The following is a 27886-nucleotide window of genomic DNA, read 5'->3' as shown; positions in this document are numbered from 1 at the left end:
TACTGTGAGACGCCTAAGACAGAGCTACAGGGAGACGGGAAGGACAGCACATCGTCTTCACAGTGGCAGACACGTGTAACAACACCTGCACAGGATCTGTACAGCCAAACATCACACCTGCAGTACAGGTAAAGGATGGCAACAACAACTGACTGAGTTACACTAGGAACGCACAATCCCTCCATCAGTGCTCAGACTGTCCGCAATAGGCTGAGAGAGGCCGGACTGAGGGCTTGTGGGCCTGTTGTAAGGCAGGTCTTCACTAGACATCACCGGCAACAATGTCGCCTATGGGCACAAATCCACCGTCGATGGACCAGACAGGACTGGCAAAAAGTGCTCTTCACTGACGAATTGCGGTTTTGTCTCACCAGGGGTGATGGTCGGATTCGCGTTCATCGTCGAAGGAATGAGCATTACACCGAGGCCTGTACTCTGGAGCAGGATTGATTTGGAGGTGGAGGGTCCGTCATGGTCTGGCGAGGTGTGTCACAGCATCATCGGACTGAGCTTGTTGTCATTGCAGGCAATCGAAATGCAGTGCGTTACAGGGAAGACATCCTCCTCCCTCATGTGACACCCTTCCTGCAGGCTCATCCTGTCATGACCCTCCAGCATGACAATGCCACCAGCCATACTGCTCATTTTGTGCGTGATTCCCTGCAAGACAGGAATGTCAGTGTTCTGTCATGGCCAGCGAAGAGCCCGGATCTCAATCCCATTGAGCCCGTCTGGGACCTGTTGGATCGGAGGGTGAGGTCTAGGGCCATTCCCCTCAGAAATGTCTGCGAACTTGCAGGTGCCTTGGTGGAAGAGTGGGGTAACATCTCACAGCAAGAACTGGCAAATCTGGTGCAGTCCACGAGGAGGAGATGCACTGCAGTACTTAATGCAGCTGGTGGCCACACCAGATACTGACTGTTACTTTTGATTTTGACCCCCCCTTTGTTCAGACCACATTATTCAATTTCTGTTACTCACGTCTGTGGAACTTGTTCAGTTTATGTCTCAGTTGTTGAATCTTGTTATGTTCATACAAATATTTACATATGTTAAGTTTGCTGAAAATAAACGCAGTTGACAGTGAGAGGACGTTTCTTTTTTTTGCTGAGTTTATATCTGATATGTTTTTTGCATGAATGATTGCATGAATGACACCTTTGATTACACATTGGATAGATATTTTGGAAATTATAGGTTTTCTGTCAGTCTTTGTGTTTTGCCTAATGTGAACTGTAATGCACTGTAGCATATTTGACCTTTAGCACTTATAAGGGCGATTTGAACCATATCTGCATTGTTTGTTATTGGCTAACTGGTAGTTAAAACGACAACATTTTGAAGATATCATTATGTTGTGTTTTGGTGATGAAACCAATGTTCTCATTACATTTCACAAACTATTATTTTGAATCAATGTTTGTGGTGAGAGATTTCGACAATCCAAATGAATGCACAACGACAGGTATTTAATGAAAGACTGACTGCGTTACAAGTGTGAGCGGTTTGACGTTTTGTACTAAGAGTTGTGAAAATGTACCACATACTTGTGAAAGTAGTACCAAAGTGCTAAAAGAAAATCATAAAGGTGTGTGTGTGTGTGTGTGTGTGTGTGTGTGTGTGTGTGTGTGTGTGTGTGTGTGTGTGTGTGTGTGTGTGTGTGTGTGTGTGTGTGTGTGTGTGTGTGAGTGCGTGCGTGTGTGCGTGCGTGCATGTATCTGAGCATGCTGTGCATTTGTGCCGTGTGTGTGTTCATTCGGTAATGCTCCCTCCTGCTTAGTGGTGCTCCTGTGACAGAGTGCCACATTGCCAGAGTGGCTGGGCGGGATTTGGCTTGGTAAGCGTGTTTATGTTGGAGGGGAGTATCAGGCTTCATTAGATATCCCAGTCCAGCACTGCCTTCGCTACAAAACCGTCGGGGCTTTTATTTATCATCCACTGATTGGATGGACAAGAGCCTGTCTCCAGAAATCACTATAATCCTCTTAGATAAAACAAACCCCTCATCCAATCCTCCGCTTCGAGCCCCCCTCGCTCCCTCCCTCCTCCTCTCTACTTTCCCTCCATCCCCCCCTCCCTTCCTCTCACTCTCCTATTCCCAACTCGGGTGGGGTGGGGAGTTTTAATCCAACTAGGTTACGCCCTAAATTTGATGACAGAGTAGGCAGCGTCGGAATGCCGACAAATCAATGGCTGCTGCATGCCTCCCTCCCATCATTTTTCTGTGGGTTATTTTCATCTCGTCGTTGTCAGTGTGACGGCACGTCTGTCTGGTCTGTGCATAACCTGTTCATCTGCTCTGGTATTCCAGAGACCAGGAAGGGATCCTCCACCGCCAGGATGCAGAGAGGAACTACAGTATCTAGATCTTGTGAATGACCACCATGCAACTTCTGATGAATACCTCTTAGAGTGTCGTCTTCATGGTTGATCGACGGGTCACAGTGATCTAAATAGTGCCTCTTCATTGTGTCATGTTGGAGTGTTTTGAGCTTCTCAACTTCTAACACTAGAAGGCAACACTTCTAACACCAACAGGAGAATGCTGTACTGCTTTAGGATTGGAAAAGGGAGAGGTTGGCCTGTGGTTTTGAGAGAATGAGAAGATAACGAGAAAGCCTTGGGGGATGACAGAATCCCGACTGCGGGTATTTACGGACTCAGAGGAGGACAGTATTCCGGTTCACATATTCACCACAGTCAAAAATGACGTCATGGGGCTTCCACTTCCTTTAGCCGACATGAGAACACTTTCTCCCACAGACTCATTGGGATGTTCCTCGACACTTTCCTGAGGCTTGCTGATCCTGAGGTGTGTTGTTGTTGTTTTGTTGTGTGCTGACTGAGACATTGGAGAGGAGCCATAGATAACACCCGTACAGATGTCTTCCTCAGGCGACACAGTGGACCCAGGCAGGATAGAACTAGGACCCAGGGCTGACACAGTGGGCCCTTACAGGATGGGACTAGGACCCAGGGCCGAGTCAGGTGGAGTAACGAGCAGGCTGGGACCCAGAGGGACTCCAGCGGGGCTGAGGCTGGGCCTGTGGATCCTGTGTTTCAGCTGGTTCTGCTTCACTGCTCACGCTCAGATGAAGATACCACCTGAGACGTGAGTAGCCCCTTAGTGCTATCATGTAGTACTGCTCACCTCCAACAGTCTCTCCTTTAAAGTTTCTATTCATACAGGCTACTGAGGCTTTGTGTGTCAGCTACACCTCAGACGTAGAGGCACAAGGGGGCTAAATCTATCACTTAGTGCAGTGGTATTCTTACTGTACTATCTCAAATATATAATTCCCTGTTGGTCCAGCGCTGTGTGATCTGTAGCAATCTTCCAGTTGCCCTTTGATGTTGATGAGTCTCCACAGTTTTATCAGCAGCTTGTCACCCTGAGATTCAAGTGACTGACTTTTACAGTACGCTCCTAACAAATGTAATTGATGCACTTGGAAAAATTTTGAGGAGCACATTTTCTGACCAGCCGAATCCAGCCATTTATAGTAGAGGGACAAAAGTGTCTGCTAAAATGCATATAAGGAGGAGGATTTTTAGGTTGAACCTCTATTCCAATACGGTCTGTCTGTCTGACTGACTGGCTGGTTATTGTTGTTTATCTGCAGTCAGCTGCTGTTCGGTTTGTTTCAAGGCCTGATTACACATTGACCCTGATTCCTCTCTCCGCTGCCTCCGCTTCACTCCCTCCGCTATAATTGAACCCCATCCAACTGTCACCAAAATCACAGCACCTAAAAAGGTCCCATGAGCCAGGGAGATTAATCACGCTCAAGTCCCACACTCTGCACTCTGCTGTCAGCCCGTCTGGCCCTGTGTTCACATTCATCTCTCATCCCACCATATTAGGGGACAGTGCCAGCGGTCAGCCAGGCCAGTTCCACAACATGATTTGATGTGATGTGATTCATCATCCGGCGTCAAAGCCAGGATTTTTTCCCCCTTGCTTTCAAAATCCAGATTTTCTCCCCTTGTGGAATTCAGCCACCATTTTACTTTGCTGGAAGAGAACAAACATCATCATCAGGTCACTGTGGGCAATCATCAGGTCACTCAGTGTGCTGATGTGATGGACTGTTTGTCACGTGGTTTACTACATTACATTTCGCTTCATCCCATGTGGGACAAGGCTAGCCTTGTCTTTGTGATAAAATGCATTGATATTTCCCCAAGGCACAATGGGGAGAGCTGGCTGTTCTGCGCTTGTCTGTGTTTCTGTAGATTAGATTTGTAGGCTAATACAGGGCTGGCATTGGACAAACGGGATATTATCCTGAGCTTACATACATTTAAATCCTTGAGTCAGGCCGAATATTATATTGATTGACCCAAAGCTGTCTCGCTCTTCAAAGTTGCCAACAGCTTATTGCTGGCAGTTCCATTGGTTTTTAAGCCAGTGTGTTATAGATAAAAGATACTTGACCCACTAACAGGCAAAATTTGGCATAGGACGTCATTGTCTTGCTTTTGCAACCAGTAACAAATCTGACCATGATGAAATGAAAGACTTCATAATGATGTCCTTGCAACCGGTTTTGCCAACCAAGTTAGTTTTTTACCAAGAAGCATGTCTCCCATAGGCTTCCAATTCCCAGTAAGCAGTGGTCAGTTTCGTCACTGCCAGTGGCTGTTTGAGCAGGAAGTGGTCCAAAGTGCCGGTCATATGATCGGTTGACCACTGTTATTTTGCAGGACTCTGCCCTTACCCATTTGGGCCGGGCCAATAGCCAGGGGTATCACACCACATTGGTAGACAGATGGTCATGCAGACCGGAGTGTGTTGTCAGAAGAACCTCCTGTGAGCAGACCTGCATGTTAACTTGCACCACACTGGGTCCATCACTGCCTGAAGCCTCAGCAGGACTGTGGTAGTCTGATCCAAGGTGTCATCACTGCAGACCTGGGATAACTATAGTTTTAACTGCTTTGCGGAAAGTAACTATTTTTCCTGGGGGAACCAACAGTTACTTTGGAGGGTGACTCCAACTATTTGAATACAGATCTCAGAAAGTGACTACTTTTCAAAACTATATTAATACAGATCTGAGAAAGCAAAAACTTTTTCTAAATGTTTTAATACAGATCACAGGAAGTTACTTCAACTAATGGCAGGGCTGTATCTGGAACTGCATGTTGATGATAGAAATATAATGAATAGAGCACACACAATCTCATATACTATTCCAATCTAGCTGACAGCCATATTTTATCTACACAATACATGACTATCTGAACATTCGGTAAATGTCCATTCTTCTCAATGTCCATTAACCCAGGTGTATATAATCAAGTAAAACCAATTAACCAATGATATTTTGTACAGATAAGTATAAATAAGTTGTGACGCTCAACTACTGTATGGCTTTTCGACATGACACTGAACATTTATTTTATGATACTTAAAAAAACTGTACAGTTTATTAGTAATAATAAACTGTACTTCAAAGTAATTCAAAGACAATTGTAAACATTGCAAACAGCAAGTTGGACGCTTACACAGCAAATTCTCAAGTGTAATAAATAAATAAATAACAGTGTTAAATCAACACTCAAAGTGTGGAGTCTGTGGACCCAAATAGGCACCGGAACAGTATTAAATTAAATCCTTATTCAAATATTTCCCAGAGTGCATTGCCTTTCAAGTAAATTGTAGAGTTACCACGCATGACTATATGTGTTAGTGACAGAGACATGTTTGTTGCATTCATCCTTTTTCGATCCTATGGACTTCACCAATTGAGTTCCTAAACTCTTACATTTTTATCGTGTTAATTCTGTGCAATTCTACACATTTTGCCATCGGGTGTAGAGAAAATGTTGATGTTTTAAAGCTAGTTTGATGCAATTCTGCACATTTTGCCATGGGGCAGAGAGAAATGTTTACAGTTTTTAATATGATATCTGAGTGAGACTGACTAGAAAATCAGGGTTCTTAGTTTAGTGATGAGAGTTGAGGACATTATGGTGTTGAACGCTGAGCTGTAGTCAATGAATAGCATTCCCACATAGGTGTTCCTTTTGTCCAGGTGGGAAATGGAAGTGTTGATTGCCATAGAGATTGCATCATCTGTAGATCTGTTGGAGTGGTATTCAAATTGGAGTGGGTCTAGGGTTTTCTGGGATAATGGTGTTGATGTGAACCATGACCAGCCTTTCAAAGCACTTCATGGCTACAGACGTGAGTGCTACGGGTCGGTATTAATTTAGGCAGGTTACCTTAGTGTTCTTGGGCACAGGGACTATGGTGGTCTGCTTGAAACATGTTGGTATTACAGACTCAGTCAGGGACAGGTTGAAAATGTCAATGATGACACTTGCCAGTTGAACAAGCCATGCTCGGAGTACGCGTCCTTGTAATCCGTCTGGCCCTGCGGCCTTGTTTAAAGGTCTTACTCACATCAGCAACGGAGAATGTGATCACACAGTCATCCGGAACAGCTGACGCTCTCATGTATGCTACAGTGTTACTTGCCTCGAAGTGAGCATAGAAGTAATTTAGCTTGTATGATAGGCTCGTGTCACTGCGCAGCTCACGTCTGTGCTTCTCTTTGTAGTCTGTATTAGTTTGCAAGCCCTGCCACATACGACGAACGTCGGAGCCAGTGTTGTACAATTCAATCTTAGTCCTGTATTGACACTTCCTGTTAGATGATTCGTCGGAGGGCATAGCGGGATTTCTTATAAGCTTCCGGGTTAGAGTCCCGCTCCTTGAAAGTGGCAGCTCTACCCTTTAGCTCAGTGTGGATGTTGCCTGTAATCCATGGTTTTTGGTTGGGGTATGTACGTACGGTCAATGTGGGGACAACGTCCTCGATGCACTGATTGATAAAGCCAGTGACTTATGTGGTGTACTCCTCAATGCCATCGGAAGAATCCCGGAACATATTCCAGTCTGTGCTAGCAAAACAGTCCTGTAGCTTAGCATCTGCTGAATCTGACCACTTTCTTACTGACCAAGTCACTAGTGCTTCCTGCTTTAGTTTTTGCTTGTAAGCAGAGGGGATAGAATTATGGTCAGATTTGCCAAATGGAGGGCGAGGGAGAGCTTTGTACGCATCTCTGTGTGTGGAGTAAAGGTGGTCCAGAGTTTTTTTTCCCTCTGGTTGCACATTTAACATGCTGGTAGAAATGAGGTAAAACGGATTTGAGTTTCCCTGCATTAAAGTCCCCGGCCACTAGGAGCGCCACCTCTGGATGAGCGTTTTCCTGTTTGCTTATGGCCATATACAGCTCATTGAGTTCGGGCTTAGTGCCAGCATCAGTTGCGGTGGTATATAGACAGCTACGAAAAATACAGCTGAAAACTCTCTTGGTAAATATTGTGGTCTACAGCTTATCATCGTTCAGCCACGACTCGGTGACACATAAGATGTTACAGTTTTTAAAGTCCCGTTGGTAGGATATACGTGATTGTAGTTCGTCTATTTTATTATCAATTGATTGTACGTTGGCTAATAGGGCTGACGGTAAAGGTAGATTAACCTCTCGGCATCGAATCCTTCCAAGGCACCCGGACCTTCGTCCCCGATACCTCTGTCTCTTTCTCCTGCGAATGACAGGGATGAGGGACTTGTCGGGCATCTGAAGTAAATCCTTCCCGTCCAAATTGTTGAAGAAAAAGTACTAGTCCAGTACGTGGTGAGTAATCACTGTCCTGATGTCTAGAAGCTCTTTTCGATCATAAGACACGGTGGCAGAAACATTATGTACAAAACAAGTTACACGACAAAATAACACGACAAAACATACACAATAGCACAATTGGTTACAGGATCGTAAAACGGCAGGCATCTCCATCGGCGACATTCTTTTAATGAGGTCGTGAGGAGAAAACAAATAACATTACACAGCATTCTATTTGATTTCCATACAACACCACATTGGTAGTCTGTCTGTTGACAGAGAGTTCAATAGGTGTCTTAAAATCATAGCTGTGGGAAGTAGGGGTGCTGAGGGTGCTACAGCACCCCCTGAAAAATCTGAATAGAAAATTAATAAAAAACAGAAGAACTGGGCCTTTACTTTACTACTATTAGCAGACCGATGTAGCCGTCTGTAGCGGGGACAAAACATATTTCTCAGCATCCTGCGCCTATGCTTAAAATCCAATCATGTGCTTGAGGGGCACCTGGAACCTTCTACTGCCCTACATCAACCATGGACAGATTAAACAAATTGGCATTACAGTTGTGATATTCATGGCCTTTTTTGGCACATGGGTCCAGTCTGGGTTTTGAGTGTCATGTAGACAGCAAGGCCAAAATCTTGATGATTATATTCTGTCATGGACAGGATGATAGATTATCCATCACCTCTCTCTCTCTCTCTATCTCTCTCAGGGTCCAAGTTTGGGCAAATGTCCTTTCAGTGCAACTACGTGAGGCTACCACAAGATACTCGGGAGCTAACATTCTGCAAAAGGTAAAATATGGGTTTTATTTGGGGGTTGATCCCTAAACGAGAATGAGACCGAATTAACATCGACCACAGGACAAAAACAGCTCCACTAACCACACATATGCTCTGCCATTTCAACCCACTGATCACCATCTTCCCCATATTTTTCACATGTATAACCTCATGAGGCGCCCCATATTCTCCTCTAACACCACACACTAAAAACAAATGGTTATAAATGATATAGTTCCAAATAAGGCGTATTTGGTTGGTAACCATAGCAGAAGGTTATTTTTCTGAAGGTTCTAAATGGAACCTGTATGGCGCTATAGAGAACCTTTTCCTAAGGTTAAATAAAGAACCATTAATAAAAGGTTCTATATAGAACCCAAAAAGGTTATTTATACATGGCTTTTTATAGAACCTTTATGGAGAATGGCTCTATAAAGAACATTTTTATCTCAAAAGTTATTCTGGATTAGTAGCCATATTATATTCTTAAAATGCCAGTGGATTTATTGTGATTATTAACAAGTTGAATCAGGTGTGCTAGCTCTGGCACAGCTGGGGGTCCCTGAGGAGAGAGTTGAGATCTACAGACTTAGTCAACTGTTTTCAATAGACACAAGGGCATGCATCTTTCATAAGACACCCTCACTGGTCGTAGTCATACATACCATGCAATTGCTCAACACCACAGATTAAATAAACTATAATGACACTCTCACTCACGGTTGAACAAAAAGAGTTGTGCCCAAACCATTCCCCAAAATATTCGAATAAGCTGCTGTCACTACATTTTAATTATCACTAAAAGAGGAAAGAATGCTTTCTTGAACTACAAAGAACAATTGATGGGCTCAAAGGTATGGTATGGTTCTACATAAAACCATCACCCTTCCCAAAGAACCCTTGAGGAACCCTCGTATTTTTTGTGTCCACCCGCCACCTGTAATCTTATCATGTCCACTAAGATACAGTGAGCCAGCTGGTCACACTCTGTCTGCAGGGCACACTGTAGAGTGGAGTGGAGTGGAGTAGAGTGGAGTAGAGTAGAGTAGAGTAGAGTAGAGTAGAGTAGAGTAGAGTAGAGTAGAGTAGAGTAGAGTAGAGTAGAGTAGAGTCAAGGGAGATACTTGGCACAGCTAGTGGCCCAGGGCAGCTAGGCTACAAATGCGATCACACTAATATAATGTAGGAACCAGGAACTCTTTACCATAATGATAAACAGGATGTTGTGTCCTCCTGTACTTGTTTCAGATGGTCATGTCCAAATCTTGTCTTTACTATGTATTTAGTTTGTTTGCTTGTCTCTACTCTTAGTTAGAATAATTCTATTTCAATTTTCAACTACTATTTTATGGTATGCTGATTTAGTCTATGCTATGTACTGGATCTACCTCATTATCTGATATTCCTGACATTGTGATGACCATTGTGTACTCATTGTACCTGTGAATTGCCAGAGGAAAAATACCTGTATCTAGCATAGCTGAACTCTCTCCTCAACAGAGCTATTCAGTCAAGGCTCCTCTTATAGCTTTAGAATACACAGTATGACGCTTTCACCCATCAGTATATGGGTTGCTTGGATTAATTAGGATTAGTGAGTGACTTAATCGAGTAATTAAGATACAAGTAAAGTCAGAGAGCTCTGTTTCTTCTTAAAATGGCTTTACCTAATGGCTCACACTTAACTCTCTGAATCAATCAGCTCCAAGAGAGAATGATACGTGCCACGTTAGCATGGCAATGCTGCAATTGGAGCTGTATTTCATTTTCTGTACAAATGGGTAACCAGATGATCAAATATTACATATCAGACAAACTAAAAAGACGTTGTTGAACATCTCCCTTGTTCTTTTCAGAAATTTAGAGATGTAGAGTCCATTATCAAGATAGTGGACATCGATGGGAGAGCCCAAGTGAAGAACTTTTCAGAGGACATAGAGAGAATGCTGGGGTCCAAGATGAAGTCTGTTAAGGTGAGTACAAAGGTCAGATACAAGTTGGTGTTTGATAAATCAATGAGAGAAGTGAAAGATTCTTCATTAGTTGTTTTAATTTTAACACCATAAGACAACTTTGGCGAGCCACATTAGATCCCCTCGCATACCAGAACTTGCCATTGGACCATCTGTTGATGTCCCCTGCTGTTATACACTCTTTGCAATATGAGAGTAGCCACCCCCAGAACTTTAACCATGAGTATTGTGGTTGGGCTTGTGGTTTTCAAAACTTCTTTAAATGAATGTATCTTTATTTTCTCCTCAGCGGTTGGCTGAGTCTGCGGAGGATGCCGATTTGTACCACGAGTTCAACAAAACTCTACAGGTTTGTCATTCTATCTGTCTGTGGGAATGTGAGGTCTCAGATTTATCAAAGTATTGCTACTATGAGTATCACAAAGCCGTTCTACGGTACCACAATAGAGATAATGAAATGTCTAACCATCATGCACACTTTGATGACCACAAAAACACACAATGCCATGAGAAGAAGCTCGTTTCTGATAGAATATACACTGCTAACTTACTTGACTTCCAATCACACTTGATGAATTTGAATGCAACTTTTCCCACCTACCTCGTGCTTTTTCCTTCCCCAGTTTGACTACTATAACTCCATGCTGGTGAACACAATGGACGACGATGGTAACTTCATAGAGCTGGGTGGGGAGTTTCCTCTGGAGGAGAATGAGCATTTCAACAACATCCCAGTCAACACAATGCAGAGTGACGTACAGGTCCCCACCAATGTCTACAACAAAGGTGTGCGTGTGGTGAAGTTGAAACAGGCCCTTTGCAGGCCTTTGGATGCAAATCCTAATTTATATATGCACGTAACACATATTTTTACAGAAATCACACATCGAATTCAACGAGAGATTAGCATGTAAGAACATTGGATTAGGTGTGGCGTAGTCAGCCTTTAAAGTGAAAGGTATTGCTATATGTGATGTTACACTTTCCATCTCACTCATTTGCTGCTCTCTCTATCTCCCCTGTGTCAAGATCCCTACATCCTCAATGGAATCTACATGTCGGAGGCTCTGAATGACGTGTTCATCAATAACTTCCAGAAAGACCCCACTCTCACCTGGCAGTACTTTGGCAGCTCCTCGGGTTTCTTCAGAATCTACCCTGGTAAAGGACTAGGAAGATGCCCACACAATGCTGATGTCATACGCCCACAGCTCCATACACAACTTATAGCATAAATCAGCACAGAATTATGTTTAAATCTAGAATAGAACATTTCAGAAAAGATAGCACAGCAAAACATAAAAACATACTAGTATAGATAAATCATGTCAACGCTCTCATATGATGTAAATTGCAGCGATGTTGTAGAATTTAAATGGATGCCATGATGTTTGCTGACTGTGGAGATTGTGTGACTATCATTTATACAGGTATCAAATGGACTCCAGATTCAAATGGTGTGGCTGCTTTTGACTGCAGGAACCGTAACTGGTAAGGTACTATCTCTGCATTTAGTAGTGTCTAGGGTGGCCTTGCCCTTGACCAGAGTAGGAAACTGACAGGTATCAAGGAGACAAGAGTAAGAGCTTGACACTAATACTGTGACCTCTTATACCCTTAGACTCCCCTTAAGGAAACAACACATGATTTCACATGTTGAAAATCACATTATTTCACGTGACATTTCCACATGTTTTGCACATGTGAAATCATGTGAAGCCATGTGTTTTTGGCACATTTCACATGTGATATTTCACAGTGGTAGTTTCACATGTGGATTTTCAAATATGAAATCATGTGAAAACATGTGTTTTTGGAACACTTCACATGTGATGATATATCACATGAAGTTTCACGTGGATTTTACATGTGATCAAAAACCTTTCACATGAGATTTCATGGCTGATGCCCTGCAAACAAAAATAAGTTATGATACACAGTGGTTTAAACATAGTGTTTTCAAGTTACATATTTGAGATACAGTGCATTCAGAAAGGATGCACTGAAAGGATGCATTTTGTTATGTTACTGCCTTATTCTAAAATGTATTAAATAATTTTTCTCCCCTCATCATTCTACACACAATATGAGACTCAGGTGCATTATGTTTCCACTGATCATCCTTGAGATGTTTCTACAACTTCATTGGATTCCACCTGTAGTAAATTCAATTGATTGGACATGATTTGGAAAGGCACACACCTGTCTATATAAGGTCCCACAGTTGACAGTGCATGTCAGAGCAAAAAACCAAGCCATGAGGTCAAAGGAATTGTCTGTAGAGCTCCGAGACAGGATTGTGTCAAGGCACTGATCTGGGGAAGGGTACCAAAACATTTCTGCAGCATTGAAGGTCCTCAAATAACACAGTGGCCTCCATCATTCTTTAATGAAAGAAGTTTGGAAACACCAAGACTCTTCCTAGAGCTGGCCGCCCAGCCACACTGAGTAATCGGGAGAGAAGGGCCTTGGTCAGGAAGGTGACCAAGACCTGATGGTCACTCTGACAGAGCTCCAGAGTTCCTCTGTGGAGATGGGAGAACCTTCTCTGCAGCACTCCAGTAATAAGATATTTATGGTAGAGTGGCCAGACGGAAGTCACTCCTCAGTAAAAGGAACATGACAGCCCAAAAGGCACTTAAAGGACTCAGACCATAAGAAACAAGATTCTCTGGTCTGATGAAACCAAGATTGAACTCTTTGCCAAGCATCACATCTGGAGGAGACCTAGCACCATCTCTACGGTAAAGCATGCTGATGGCAGCATCATGCTGTGGGGATGTTTTTCAGCAGCAGGGACTGGGAGACTAGTCAGGATTGAGGGAAAGATGAACGGAGCAAAGTACAGAGAGATCCTTGATGAAAACCTGCTCCAGAGCACTCAAGACCTCAATGTTCACCTTTCAACAGGACAACGACCCTAGGCACACAGCCAAGACAATGCAGAAGTGGCTTCGGGACACGTCTCTGAATGTCCTTGAGTGACCCAGACAGAGCTCGGACTTGAACCTAATCTCAAGACCTCAGACTGGGGCGAAGGTTTACGTTCCAACAGGACAACGACCCTAACAAGTCCGGACTTGTACCCAATGAAAATAGCTTTGTAGTGACGCTCCCCATCCAACTTGACAGAGCTTGAGTGGATCTGCAGAGAAGAGTGGGAGATACTCCCCAAATACAGGTGTGCCAAGCTTGTAGCGTCATACCCAAGATGACTCTAGGCTGTAATCTCTGCCTAAGGTGCTTCAACACAGTACTGAGTTATGGGTCTGAATATTTATGTTAATGTGTTATTTCATTTTGTAATTTTTTTTATACATTTGCCAAAATTTTTAAAAAAAAACAGTTTTTGCCTTTTCATTACGGGGTATTGATTGTAGATTGATGAGGTATTTTACTTTTTTAAATCCATTTTAGAATAAGGCTGTAACGTAACAAAAAGTGGAAAAAGTCAAGGGGTCTGAATACTTTCCGAATGCACTGTACATGACTGCATTGTGTATTTTTATTTATACAGTAATTATTATGATTCAACATGTTTTTACCTGGGATTTTAACTCATAACCTCTTGGTTCACGGCAATATGATCTTCCTGCTACCCCATCATGTCTGTCAGTAACGGATTTCACCTGTATTCCTACACTTGGAACATCAAAGTAAATCTCTTTGTTAAAAATACACGTAAGAAAAACAAATATATTTATCATATTGATTCAGCAGTAACATTAAAACTTCATACTGTTCCATCAACATTACTGAACTATACAGAAAACCCTCAAATTGCTGATATAAGTCAATTAAATTGTCAATTAAATTGCAGATGACACTGCAGAGATGTATTGTAGGTAAGGAATGTTCAGGGGAATGCTACAGACTATGTGGAAGAGCAGAAGGATTAGCCTACCTCAAATCAAAAGCACGTTTTCACATGTGAAGTGTTCCAAAAGCATGGTTTCACATGTGAAATGTTATATGTGAAGTCTTTAAAAATATACATTTTTTAAATGATGTTTTCAGTTTAGTTGTGAGATTTTAGTTGTGAAATGTCACATGTGAAGTGTTCCAAAATAAACTAGCTTCAGTCTGACTGATAAAACAAATAATGCAGGGAGTTGGTGTTTCACTTAAACTTTGTTGGCAAGTAAACATGTTTCAATAAAAATAGATTACACTGTCAATATAGCAAATAAGTAGATATGGCTTATATTTTTTCTGGAGACCGAGGTGTTTGCACAGCAGGTTGAAGGAACAGTTATGGCGATGTATGACATATATACAGTATAAGACAAATATACTACTAACGCCTATAATAAATACAACAGTTCTACAAAGGGAATACTTGCATATGGTGTTTTTGGGTAGTGCCGTGAGTTCGGAGTCACTTTTATAGAAGGGGAGATTTCTGTTATGGGACCTTTCACATCTCCTCTTGAGTCATCAACTTCTTTGTATCAAACGCTATTGTCTGTGAGAGAAAGATGAAAACTTAATTACACATTCATGGGCAATCGTTGTGTACTGTCTGTACTGTAGCATCATGGTGAAGAATATGAGACATCTCACAGACACGTTAGCTAGCTAGCTACAACACACAGGTATAGTTAACTCCGAGACTGATATAAGTCATAAAGACAAAGTCATTCCTTTACTCTCCGCCATCATCATCAAAACAATTCTCCAGTTTTGCTCCTAGATAGGCTAGTTAGCTAGCTGGCTATAACGTTAGACTACAGACTGTAGAACAGTATTTTTTAGATATAGCAAATACACAGCTAGCTAGCTAAACTTGGCTAGCTTGCCTTGTAGAGGTACTAGCAAGCCCCGTTATGGCCGAATCGATCACCAAATTGTGCTGTACTGAACAACACTGCCTCGTGTAAAAAGACAGCTTATATTGCTAGCTAGCTACCAACAGCAAAACAACTTACTAATTTGTAATTTGGCCTCCTGAGTGCAGGTCCATCTGGTCTAGGCTGCTGCCGCTCCTTGCTGGTCTCGCAATTATTTTTCTCACTGTCTCAACTCCTCTTAAGTGTATTCCGGCTCAAATAAATAGGGCTGCAAATGAACATTAAAAAAATATTTTGTTCCTCCAGCTCTTCTTGGAAAGAAGAATCATCGGAAGCAGCCATTGTAGCTAATTATTTAGCAAGCTTCTGTGAACCTGTAAACGACTACCGCCCCGTTTGAAAAGCCTGCCTTCAACTGTGGGAACAAGGAAGTAGGGCTGCAGTCTTTACAAAGCCAGGGAAAATTAGTGAACCTAGATATAGAAGGTTACTTATGTAACCACGGTTATGTGAGCTATATGGATCATTCCAATATATATCACTCCCTGGTGGAGGGATGCATCTGAGGTGAGGATTTAAAGATTTACTCCCATGTACACCTGTGTCACGGCTGGGGTCCTCCCCTATATATAGACCCCAAGGCCGCAACACACGTTCTCTACATACTTTTTGAGGCGCCACTAGCACTGTAGAGGATTGGAGTGATCCATATAACTCACATAAATCTGGTTACATATGTAACCTTTGTTATGTTTCACTATATTGGATCACTCCAATATATTGGTATACCCGTACCAAATTTAGTCAGAGCTAGAGGGACCTGGCCAGCCAGCGGATAAGACGCAGGGGCCATCAATGTGGAAGGAGGGTCCCTGGAAAGTCCCCGGAAGGGGAGGGGGTGCCCAGGACCGCTGCACCAATCGCAGAGGGAGGTGCCACATTTACCCGATAGTACCAAGTTAAGGTGCAAGAGGAAGCCCAGCTGGCCGCAGCACAGATATCAGGAGGGGCACTCCTCTTAGTAAAGCCCAGGACGCAGCCACACCTCGAGTTGAACGTGCCACCACAGAACCCAGTACTGGCCTACCAGCCAGGCGGTATGCTGTCGTAATCGTGTCCACGATCCAGTGAGAAAACCTCTGCTTTGATAACCCAGCCCCAAGGACTCTCTCACCATAGCAGACAAAGAGCTGGTATGTTGTTCTCACTGACCGTGTCCCTCCACATAGGTAGTCAGTGCCCACACAAGAATCAGCATGCCAGAGGGAGGCCCAGAATGCCAGGGGGTCGTAAGCAGAAAAAAGGGATGTTCACATGCCTGTCTGACAGAACCTTTGGGAGGAATGAAGGGTTGGGGTGGAGAGATATACTCCTCCCACCGTGGTCCATCCGGTAGCATTCAGAACTTACCAAAAAGCAAGGAGCTCACCCACCCTCTTCATGGAAGTAATCGCTACCAACAAAGCCACCTTCATAGAGAGTTGATTCAGGGAGGCAGACTCCAACAGTTTGAAAGGCGGCTTTGCCAATGCTGCCAAAACCACATCCAGATCCCAGCTCGCCATTTGGCGGGTCCTAGCTGGACGCAGGCGATGAACCCCCTTCATAAACTTGTGTGACCAAGGGATGGCGCCCCACTGGCCTGTCCATCCACCCCACATGGCAGGCAGATATATCCTCTCAGTGTAGAGGCTGCCAAATCCTCATCCAAGTGAGACTGCAGGTATTGGAGGACATGCTGCACCCCACATGACTCGGGCACAACCTCAATACCAGTGCACCAAGAGCAGAACAACCGCCAGCACAACTGGTATGCCGCGGTTGTAGCCGGTGCACTTGCACTCTGAATGGTGTTCATTAAGCCCTCCTGTAGTCCTAACATTGACCTTTGGTGCCGTTCAGCAGCCAAGCCCACAGACTGAGGCGGTGCGGTTTCGGATGCTATAGAGTTCCCCCGACCTGAGACAGCAGACAACAGGGATAGGATAAGGCTGAACCAGGGATGTCTGGACCAGTATAGGGCCACCAGCAGCAGACGATACTCTGCCATCCTGATCCTGTCCAGCACAACCTGGATCAGGGGAAAAGGGGGTAATGCATAATCCTGTTAGGGACAGACGTTCCGCTAGCGGAACGCCTCACCAATATCCAATGGTAAAGAGTGGCGCGAATTACAAATACCTCAAAAATGCAAAAACTTAAATTTTTCAAACATATGACTATTTTACACAATTTTAAAGACAAGACTCTCCTTTATCTAACCACATTGTCCGATTTCAAAAAGGCTTTACAACGAAAGCAAAACATTAGATTATGTCAGGAGAGTACCTAGCCAGAAATAATCACACACCCATTTTTCAAGCTAGCATATATGTCACAAAAACCAAAACCACAGCTAAATACAGCACTAACCTTTGATGATCTTCATCAGATGACACTCCTAGGACATTATGTTATACAATACATGCATGTTTTGTTCAATCAAGTTCATATTTATATAAAAAACCAGCTTTTACATTAGCATGTTTTGTTCAGAACTAGCATACCCACCGAAAACTTCCGGTGAATTTACTAAATTACTCACGATAAACGTTGACAAAAAACATAACAATTATTTTAAGAATTATAGATACAGAACTCCTTTATGCAATCGCGGTGTCCGATTTTAAAATAGCTTTTCGGTGAAAGCACATTTTGCAATATTCTGAGTAGATAGCCCGGCCATCATGGCTAGCTATTTTGACACCCACCAAGTTTGGCACTCACCAAACTCAGATTTACTATAAGAAAAATTGGATTACCTTTGCTGTTCTTCGTCAGAATGCACTCCCAGGACTTCTACTTCAACAACCAATTTTGTTTTGGTTCCAAATAATCCATAGTTATATCCAAAAAGCTCCGTTTTGTTCGTGCATTCAAGACACTATCCGAAGGGTGACGCGTCGGCGCGTATCATGACAAAAAATTACCGTACTTCGAAGCATGTCAAACGCTGTTTAAAATCAATTTTTATGTGATTTTTCTCGTAAAATAGCGATAATATTCCGACCGGGAGACGTTGTATCCGTTCAAACACTGAAATAATTAAATGGAGTCATCACATGCACGCGCGCACCAGTGTCATTGTTCTCAGAAGTACCACTCACTCAAAACCCCTACCGTTTTTCGCCCAGAGACTGCAGAGTTATCATTCAACGTTCTGGCGCCTTCTGAGAGCCAATGAAAGCCTTAGAAAATGTCATGTTACAGCAGAGATCCTGTATTTTCGATAAAGAGGCTACAGAAGGCCAAGAAATGGTCAGACAGGGCACTTCCCATATAGAATCTTCTCAGGTTTTGGCCTGCTATATGAGTTCTGTTATACTCACAGACACCATTCAAACAGTTTTAGAAACTTTAGGGTGTTTTCTATCCAAATCGACTTATATGCATATTCTAGTTTCTGGACAGGAGTAATAACCAGATTAAATCGGGTACGTTTTTTTTCCGGCCGTGAAAATACTGCCCCCTATCCCAAACAGGATAAAGCTCCAGCCCTGGCCAATCGTGAGCCAGAGCATCCAAGCCCAGGTGGTGCAGCACCTGTGGGACAAGTTCGGGAGGGCGCAGGTGGACCTGTTTGCCTCCACAGAGGGCAGTGTGCATTGTCCAGGGAGGCAAACAGGTCCACCTGCGCCCTCCCGAACTTGTCCCACAGGTGCTGCACCACCTGGGGATGTAGGCTCCAGTCCCAAGGTGGCGGGCCCTCCCTCGAGAGCATATCTGCTGCCATATTCAGGATGTCAGGTACGTGCGCAGCACGTAGAGACGCTAGACGTCCCTAAGCCCAGAGAAGGAGCTCCCGTGCCATAAGATGGAGGAGGTGGGACCTCAGTCCACCCTGATGGTTGATGTAAGCCACCACTGTGGTGTTGTCCGTTCTCACCAGGACATGTCTTCCCTTCAGTTGTGGAAGGAAAGACCACAGGGCCAGCAGTACAGCTCAGAGCTCTAGTGTATTGATGTGCCTGCCGATCCAAGGGGGGTAGCCATCAGCTGCTGACCGACCTGCTCTTGGTCACACAACCCCAGTCGATCTGGGAGGCATCTGTGCTGACCAGCTCCCGGCGGCACATACTCAGCATCTCCCCCCACCTGAGAGAAAGGAGTGACAGCGCCACCTCAACAATGCCCTGAGTCACTGGGCGGTCACCCGCAGCTGGCGCTTCAGGTGCAGCCGGTGGGAGTTGAACCACCGTTGAAGAGGGTGGATATGGAGCAGGCCCAGGGGAATCAACAACGAGGCCACCGTCAGCAAGTCTAACAGGTGTTGGCAGGTCAGGGCAGATACCACCCACCCCTGCTGAAAGAGGTTGAGGCAAGATAAGATCTCCTGAACCCTTCTGGTGGGCAGGTGTGCTCACATGAGGACTGAGTCCAGTTCCATGCCAATATAGGCCACCCTCCGGGTGGGTGTCAGATGACTCTTCTTGTCATTTAACAATAATGCACATCCCACCGATGTGGGTCAGGAGCATGTCTCTGTCTGACAGGACCTGGGTCCTGGTCAGGGCACAAATCAGCCAATCGTCCAGGTAATTGAAGATCAACAATCCTCGGGACGTGAGAGGTGCCAGGACAGTGCGGGGTTCCAAGGAGAGGCCCAAGGGAAGAATCATTCATTCATAAGCCGTCCCTTCGAAAGCGAATTGGAGGTACTGCCAATGATCTGGGTGAACAGGAACATGAAAGTATGCATCCCTCAGGTCCAGCGTCACAAACCACTGGTCCCTGGGCACGGCCTGCAACACGCGGTCTGGGGACAGTACACATTTAGGTTGCAGAGGTCCAGAATTGGTCGAAACCCTCTGTCTCTTTTTGGGACCACAAAATAAGTGGAGTAGAACCCACCTAGCCGTTCTGATGTCTCAATCATGCAGATGGCACCCATGTCCAAGAGTGAGGAGCTCTCCAGCCACAGGGTTTTCTTCAGGAGGTTGACATCCGTGGTGACACGAAGGCCCCTGAAGGATGGGGGCCAGCATCGGAATTGGAATCGATACCCCCTCGACCATTGTGGACAACACCCAGGGGTACTCCTCACCCTCCTCCCACTTTGCCCTTTGAGACCGGGAGAAGCGGCCTAGGCCGAGGAAGGGTGTGTCAGGGGTCCTGCCAGGGCCCGCCGCTCTTCTGGCACCTTGAGCGCCTGGGTCCCCCAGGCACATCCCTATGGCGGTGATGGTTGACAGGTTGTTGCTCCACCGCAGGCTGTGCCCCTCCCCGCTGTCGTAACCTCAGCACGAGGCGATGGGGTAGGAGAGGGACCCCACCGTCGTTCGGGTGCAGGTGGGTGGCGACGGTCCGTCTGCCTTGGACCTGGGGCCTGAGGAGGCGGCATGAACCGTCTCAGGGTCTCCTGGTCCCTACAAAACTTATCGGTCTGCTCCAGAATGTCATCAACCCCTGGGCCAAACATCAGCCCTGGGGTGATGGGGAGAGTGGCAAATGTGCTCTGGAGAGCAGCTGGCAGATGGGATTGGGCCAGCCAGAGAGGTAACCACCTGCGCCATGGCCCGTTCGTTGGTGCGGGGCACATTCCTCTGGAGCGACGAAAGCAGGCGAGACACCTCCATCGCTTCCCGGAGGAGCTCCTCTGTGCCCTCCTGCAGCCGGGGCAACAGAGTCTGCAGGTAGGCCTGCAGCAGCATGGCCGCATTGATAAGGCGGCCAAGAGAGCAGAGGGAGCCATTTGTGGCTTTCAAGTCTGAATCAAGGACTCTGGGGGGTCCCGGCTTCAGTTGCGGGTTCCGCCCTATAATCTCCCAGTCCGGGAGGACCATGGCAGCTATCATGATGTCCATGGTCGGGTACTCCTAGGAGGCAGAGTGTAATGCTAACGAAATGCAAGTACGACAAACCACGGGCGGAAGATACAGATCACCACACACAGCGAATGGAGCACTCAAGAGAAGGGGCTGGCTATGTGGCCAGCTGCTCCAAGATGCAAACAGCCAGTGAGTATACTTCCAAGCAAGATATTACACTTACCAGTGACTTACCAAGCGAACTTCAGAAAGTTTGTACCTCAAACCATATGGACTTCCAACGAGAAAATGAAAGAGAACGTGTGTCGCGGCCAGGGGGTCTATATATAGGGGCGCACCCCTGCCGTGACACATGTGTACACGGGAGTAAATCTGTAAATCCTCACCTCGTATGTATCCCTCCGCTGCGGATTGATACCAATATATTGGAGTGATCCATGTAGTGAAACAGTGTCCTGGCATATAGGAACATTGTTGAAACAAGTCCAATGCCTCTATTGAACAAGGAAGACCATATCTACTTGCTGCTAGCATGATCGTGCAATTGACGAAACACAAAGGCCACAATAATTGCTACAAAACATGACTCGTCATATACAGCTATAGCTCATAATTGTATTATTACATTTTTATAACTAATATTTTATATTTCTTTTTGTACTACACAAGAACATACATAGCCAAAAACAATAGATAACTCAACATTTACAGACACAAATTTCAACAAACATTAATGACCTCACAATTGCTCAGACCCACATGATCCCACCATTCTAATTTCTCATTCCCTGGATATCACCTGTGCTTGCAGTACTTCATGCCATATAGCTTCAAACTGCACTATTCTGCTTCTCTCTGTAGCCCACATTTTTCTATATTTAGAAAATAATCCTTTTGATTCATCCACTGACTTAATGATGGAGGGTTATTTGATTTACCGTTTTCAAGCAAATGTTTTTTCAAAATGATTGACAACCCATTGGATCTTTCACCGCACCCTCATATGCCATATCTTGAAATATGCAAATAGACAGATTAAAAGTACATTTAAACTCAGCAAAAAAATAAACGTCCCTTTTTCAGGACCCTGTCTTTCAAAGATAATTTGTAAAAATCCAAATAACTTCACAGATCTTCATTGTAAAGGGTTTAAACACTGTTTCCCATGCTTGTTCAATGAACCATAAACAATTAATGAACATGCTCCTGTGGAATGGTCATTAAGACAGTAACAGCTTACAGACGGTAGGCAATTAAGGTCACAGTTATGAAAACTTAGGACACTAATGAGGCCTTTCTATTGACTCTGAAAAACATCAAAAGAAAGATGCCCAGGGTCCCTTTTCATCTGTGTAAACATGCCTCAGGCATGCTGCAAGGAGGCATGATGACTGCAGATGTGGCCAGGGAAATAAATTGCAATGTCCGTACTGTGAGACGCCTAAGACAGCGCTACAGGGAGACAGGACGGACAGCTGATGGTCCTCGCAGTGGCAGACCACGTGTAACAACACCTGCACAGGATCGGTACATCCGAACATCACACCTGCGGGACAGGACCAGGATGGCAACAACAACTGTCCGAGTTACACTAGGAACTCATAATCCCTCCATCAGTGCTCAGACTGTGTGTAATAGGCTGAGAGATGCTGGACTGAGGGCTTGTAGGCATGTTGTAAGGCAGGTCCTCACCAGACATCACCAGCAACAACCTCGCCTATGGGCACAAACCCACCGTCGCTGGACCAGACAGGACTGGCAAAAAGTGCTCTTCACTGACGAGTCGCGGTTCTGTCTCACCAGGGGTGATGGTCAGATTCACGTTTATTGTCGAAGAAATGAGTATTACACCGAGGCCTGTACTCTGGAGCGGGATCGATTTGGTGGTGGATGGTCCGTCATGGTCTTGGGCGGTGTGTCACAACATCATCGGACTGAGCTTGTTGTCATTGCAGGCAATCTCAACGCTGTGCGTTCCAGGGAAGACATCCTCCTCCCTCATGTGGCACCCTTCCGGCAGGCTCATCCTGACATGACCCTCCAGCATGACAATGCCACCAGCCATACTGCTCGTTCTGTGCATGATTTCCTGCAAGACAGGAATGTCAGTGTTCTGCCATGGCCAGCGAAGAGCCCAGATCTCAATCCCATTGAGCACGTCTGGGACCTGTTGGGTCGGAAGGTGAGGGCTAGGGCCATTCCCCCCAGAAATGTCTGGGAACTTGCAGGTGCCTTGGTGGAAGAGTGGGGTAACATCTCACAGCAAGAACTGGCAAATCTAGTGCAGTCCATGAGGAGGAGTTGCACTGCAGTACTTAATGCAGCTGGTTGCCACACCAGATACTGACTGTTACTTTTGATTTTGACCCCCCCTTTGTTCAGGGACACATGATTCCATTTATGTTAGTCACATGTATGTGGAACTTGTTCAGTTTATGTCTCAGTTGATGAATCTTGTTATGTTCATTCAAATATTTGCACATGTTAAGTTTGCTGAAAATGAACAAAGCTGACAGTGAGAGGACGTTTCTTTTTTTGCTGAGTTTATATTGTTAAACACCCTCTCATCATTTATAAATATGTAGGGATACTGAAAAAACACTCCAAATAGTGTCTGGCAGTGAAGATTCCCTTTAGTCTTTATGAACAGAACACATTAAATAGGATGACATTCCGTAGCTGAAAAGCCACGCCTGCAATTTTCTGATAGGCTGCAGCTGTTACAGTATGCTGCCAATTAGCAATTGATGTGCATGTTGTCAACAGAGGAGTCAGTTTTGGCACAGTATGCTACTGGCAAGATTGCTAGTGGCACCAAGTGTTTCCAGTTAAGAAATGACAATTTGCCATTAGTTTACTGGAAAATGCACAATAACCTCTTCACAGTGCAGCTCATTACTTACATATTCTTGTACAAAGGTGTTGCGTGTTGTTTTTCCATGTTTTTCTATAAGTTTATGTGAAATCTATACGCAAGCTTTTTTCTGGTTTAGTAGCATTATTTATTTACTTTTTGCTAATTATAATATGTTAAATTGAGTTTGACTTCACTACAGCATTCACACTACCTTACTTTACAGCCAGAGGAAAGAGAGTATATAGTGACATGGATGTATTGCTCTAATGTGGTAGGTCCTGGGATTTGGCCATGTATTATTGTATTATTGTACATGTATATTGATTTACTGTCTCATGTGAAGGCGAGCATGAGTCCCCTATCACTTCTGTTGGGCCTTGGGGTCTCCTAGACCTGTGGTAAATTTAATTTACCACAGATGGACTCCAATCAAGTTGTAGAAACATCTCAAGGATGGTCAATGAAAACAGGATATATCTGAGCTCAATTTTGAGTGTCATACCAAAGGGTCTGAATACTTATGTAAATAAGGTATTTCTGTTTTAAAAATATATATAAAATTGAATTAAAAAAAACATGTTTTCGCTTTGTCATTATGGGGTATTGTGTGTAGATTGATGAGGGAAAAAATGTATTTAGTCCATTTTAGAATAAGGCTGTAACGTAACAAAATGTGGATAAAGTTAAGGTGTCTGAATACTTTCTGAAGGCACTGTATCTATAAAGGCACAACTTTTAAAGGAGGAACCACTGTAAGTGAATTTGTCCCAATACTTTTGGTCCCCTAAAATGGGGAGACTATGAACAAAAAGTTCTGTAATTTCTAAACAGTTCAACCGATATTGATGAAAATACCTTCAAATTAAAGCTGACAGTCTGGACTTTAACCTCACAGTCATTATATAATTTCAAATCTAAAGTACTGGAGTACAGAGACAATACAACAAAACTTGTCACTGTCCAAATACTTTAATAGCTCATAGGGCATTACAATAATGGTAAAAACTTGGAGAAATGTTGGGATCAAATGGGTTGAAAACTTCCTAGAAGTCACAGAGGGTGCACAGAAGGACATGTCAAAATGCTGCGTTTTGGCACTTAAGCAAGCCTTGATTTATATAAAAATATAAGATTTATTGAATTCTCCATGGCTACGTTTTGACAACCAGCCCAATTCTGATATTGTATTCACTAATTAGTATTTTGTCTGTAATATCTTTTTTTCGGTATGTGTTCGGAATCCATTGGCGTCGGCTAATGGGGATCCTAATAAAATCCCCCCAATGTAATGAAAACATCAGCTCTGAATTAGAGCTGATGTGAAAAGATCTGATGTGATTGATCAAAATAATTGGGCTGCCCATGTGGTCTATATTAAAGGGCACTTCCATTAATTATTTAGAGTCTAAGAGGTTGGTGGGGGCTAAGTTGACATGATATTGTTTTAAGATGGTCATACTATGGATCATATAGCTAATTTATTTTGAATTTTAGGACCCCTTTAGGCATAAAAAATATACATACAGTTTATATTTGATAAAATATTGATTTTGGCCTTTACTACTAAAACCCATAGAAACACATTGAATAACACATCCATAAATAGCAAAATGGACAGTCAAAAAAGGTTTTGAAGTGTCTGTCCTAAATCTAGGAGATATACATACTACATATGTTGTCACGGTTGTCGTAAGAACGGGACCAAGGCGCAGCGGATGTTGAGTTCCACATATTTATTACAAAGTGAAACTTTAAGCAAAAACAATCAATCGATAAACGAACAACGAAACGTGACTACGTGGTGCACATGCACAAACACAAAACAATATCCCACAAACACAGGTGGGAAAAATACACACATTTTGTGGAATGACCCTGATAAGTTTTAGGTAGCATATGGCTGCCCTCCCTATCTTTCCTCTCAGTTAAAAGGTGTCCTGGGACCTGAGCTGCCTCTGGTTTTCAGATACTGAGGTTGTGATGTTATACAGTGCCTATACTACAGGCCTAGCTTTATACTTAATTGTCAATTGTTATGTAACGGGTTGTGAATTTTATGGGGAGTATTTTCATGAAGCTGTGTAAAAGAGAGATCGAGCCTACTTCCTGTACCACAAAAGCTGTAGCAGTGGTAGAACACTCTCATACACCATAGAGTTGCAGTCCTGTTTCTCTCCCCCTGTCCCACAGGTATATTCAGGCTGCCACCTCACCAAAGGACATTATCATTGTGGTGGACATCAGTGGCAGTATGAAAGGCTTGAAGATGACCATTGCCAAACACACCATCAACACCATCCTTGACACACTGGGGGAGAACGACTTTGTCAACGTCATTGCTGTGAGTCAACTCTCCACTAAGCACCAGTGGCCAGGCAATCTCAAACAGGGTCTTCTGATTTCCATGGATTGAAATGTGAAAGATTCACCCCCATCCTCAGTTGATCTTTGGTTGACTAAGACAACACCATTACACCGTCACACCTATACACATTACCCTTCAGAGCACAATACTGTTGGATTGCAACACTGTTACAGTACACTGTTGCCAGGACTACAGGCTGACTTGACAAGACCCGTGCTAACGCCAACCCTGCCTTGTCATCTTTTCTCCTCGCAGTACACTGACTACGTGCGCTACGTAGAGCCCTGCTTCCAAGGCACTCTGGTGCAGGCTGATTTGGACAACCGTGAGGTAAGTCCATTATCTGCTTCAGGTAAACCGTGGACCTAAGCCACGGAGCCCTTGCCTCTCAGCAGGGCTCTAGCAACTCAAAGTGTTCTATTATGACATTACACCCCTATGGAGGGAGAAGAGTGAGTGTCCCCCTTGGCTGCCAGGCATGCTTCTGGGCTAGGTGTGGCATAGTTGGTTCCACCTCTTGGCCTAGGTCCTACTTCTTGCATCAGACCAGTGTGGATCAGAGAGCATTCCAGGTCAGGTGTCACTCACAACAACCATCAGCCTACTGTAGATAATATACACTGCTCAAAAAAATAAAGGGAACACTAAAATAACACATCCTAGATCTGAATGAATGAAATAATCTTATTAAATACTTTTTTCTTTACATAGTTGAATGTGCTGACAACAAAATCACACAAAAAGAATCAATGGAAATCCAATTTATCAACCCATGGAGGTCTGGATTTGGAGTCACACTCAAAATTAAAGTGGAAAACCACACTACAGGCTGATCCAACTTTGATGTAATGTCCTTAAAACAAGTCAAAATGAGGCTCAGTAGTGTGTGTGGCCTCCACGTGCCTGTATGACCTCCCTACAACGCCTGGGCATGCTCCTGATGAGGTGGCGGATGGTCTCCTGAGGGATCTCCTCCCAGACCTGGACTAAAGCATCCGCCAACTCCTGGACAGTCTGTGGTGCAACGTGGCATTGGTAGATGGAGCGAGACATGATGTCCCAAATGTGCTCAATTGGATTCAGGTCTGGGGAACGGGCGGGCCAGTCCATAGCATCAATGCTTTCCTCTTGCAGGAACTGCTGACACACTCCAGCCACATGAGATGTAGCATTGTCTTGCATTTGGAGGAACCCAGGGCCAACCGCACCAGCATATGGTCTCACAAGGGGTCTGAGGATCTCATCTCGGTACCTAATGGCAGTCAGGCTACCTCTGGCGAGCACATGGAGGGCTGTGCGGCCCCCCAAAGAAATGCCACCCCACACCATGACTGACCCACCGCCAAACCGGTCATGCTGGAGGATGTTGCAGGCAGCAGAACGTTCTCCATGGCGTCTCCAGACTCTGTCACGTCTGTCACATGTGCTCAGTGTGAACCTGCTTTCATCTGTGAAGAGCACAGGGCGCCAGTGGCGCATTTGCCAATCTTGGTGTTCTCTGGCAAATGCCAAACGTCCTGCACGGTGTTGGGCTGTAAGCACAACCCCCACCTGTGGACGTCGGGCCCTCATACCACCCTCATGGAGTCTGTCTCTGACCGTTTGAGCAGACACATGCACATTTGGGGCCTGCTGGAGGTCATTTTGCAGGGCTCTGGCAGTGCTCCTCC

General features: G+C 44.4%; 1 protein-coding gene across 3 annotated transcripts in view; it reads left to right on the top strand.

The window, feature by feature from the left end:
- The first annotated feature begins 2169 nt into the window (after positions 1-2169).
- LOC115196999 (voltage-dependent calcium channel subunit alpha-2/delta-4) overlaps positions 2170-27886 on the top strand; it is a 75266-nt gene continuing 49549 nt past the window's right edge. For 2 of the 3 annotated variants that reach the window (XM_029758103.1, XM_029758102.1), the window contains exons 1-9: positions 2170-3112; positions 8355-8436; positions 10281-10397; positions 10687-10746; positions 11021-11183; positions 11427-11558; positions 11828-11888; positions 26042-26192; positions 26472-26546. In XM_029758103.1, the coding sequence (XP_029613963.1) occupies positions 2883-3112; positions 8355-8436; positions 10281-10397; positions 10687-10746; positions 11021-11183; positions 11427-11558; positions 11828-11888; positions 26042-26192; positions 26472-26546 (1071 nt within the window). In that variant the 5' untranslated portion in view covers positions 2170-2882. The remainder of the gene's footprint in view (positions 3113-8354; positions 8437-10280; positions 10398-10686; positions 10747-11020; positions 11184-11426; positions 11559-11827; positions 11889-26041; positions 26193-26471; positions 26547-27886) is intronic. The other variant, XM_029758104.1, reaches the window with a different exon arrangement.

The sequence above is a fragment of the Salmo trutta genome, chromosome 7 (assembly GCF_901001165.1).
Source record: "Salmo trutta chromosome 7, fSalTru1.1, whole genome shotgun sequence".
Taxonomy (NCBI): Eukaryota; Metazoa; Chordata; class Actinopteri; order Salmoniformes; family Salmonidae; genus Salmo; species Salmo trutta.
This window is presented reverse-complemented; position numbering and strand designations above follow the sequence as displayed.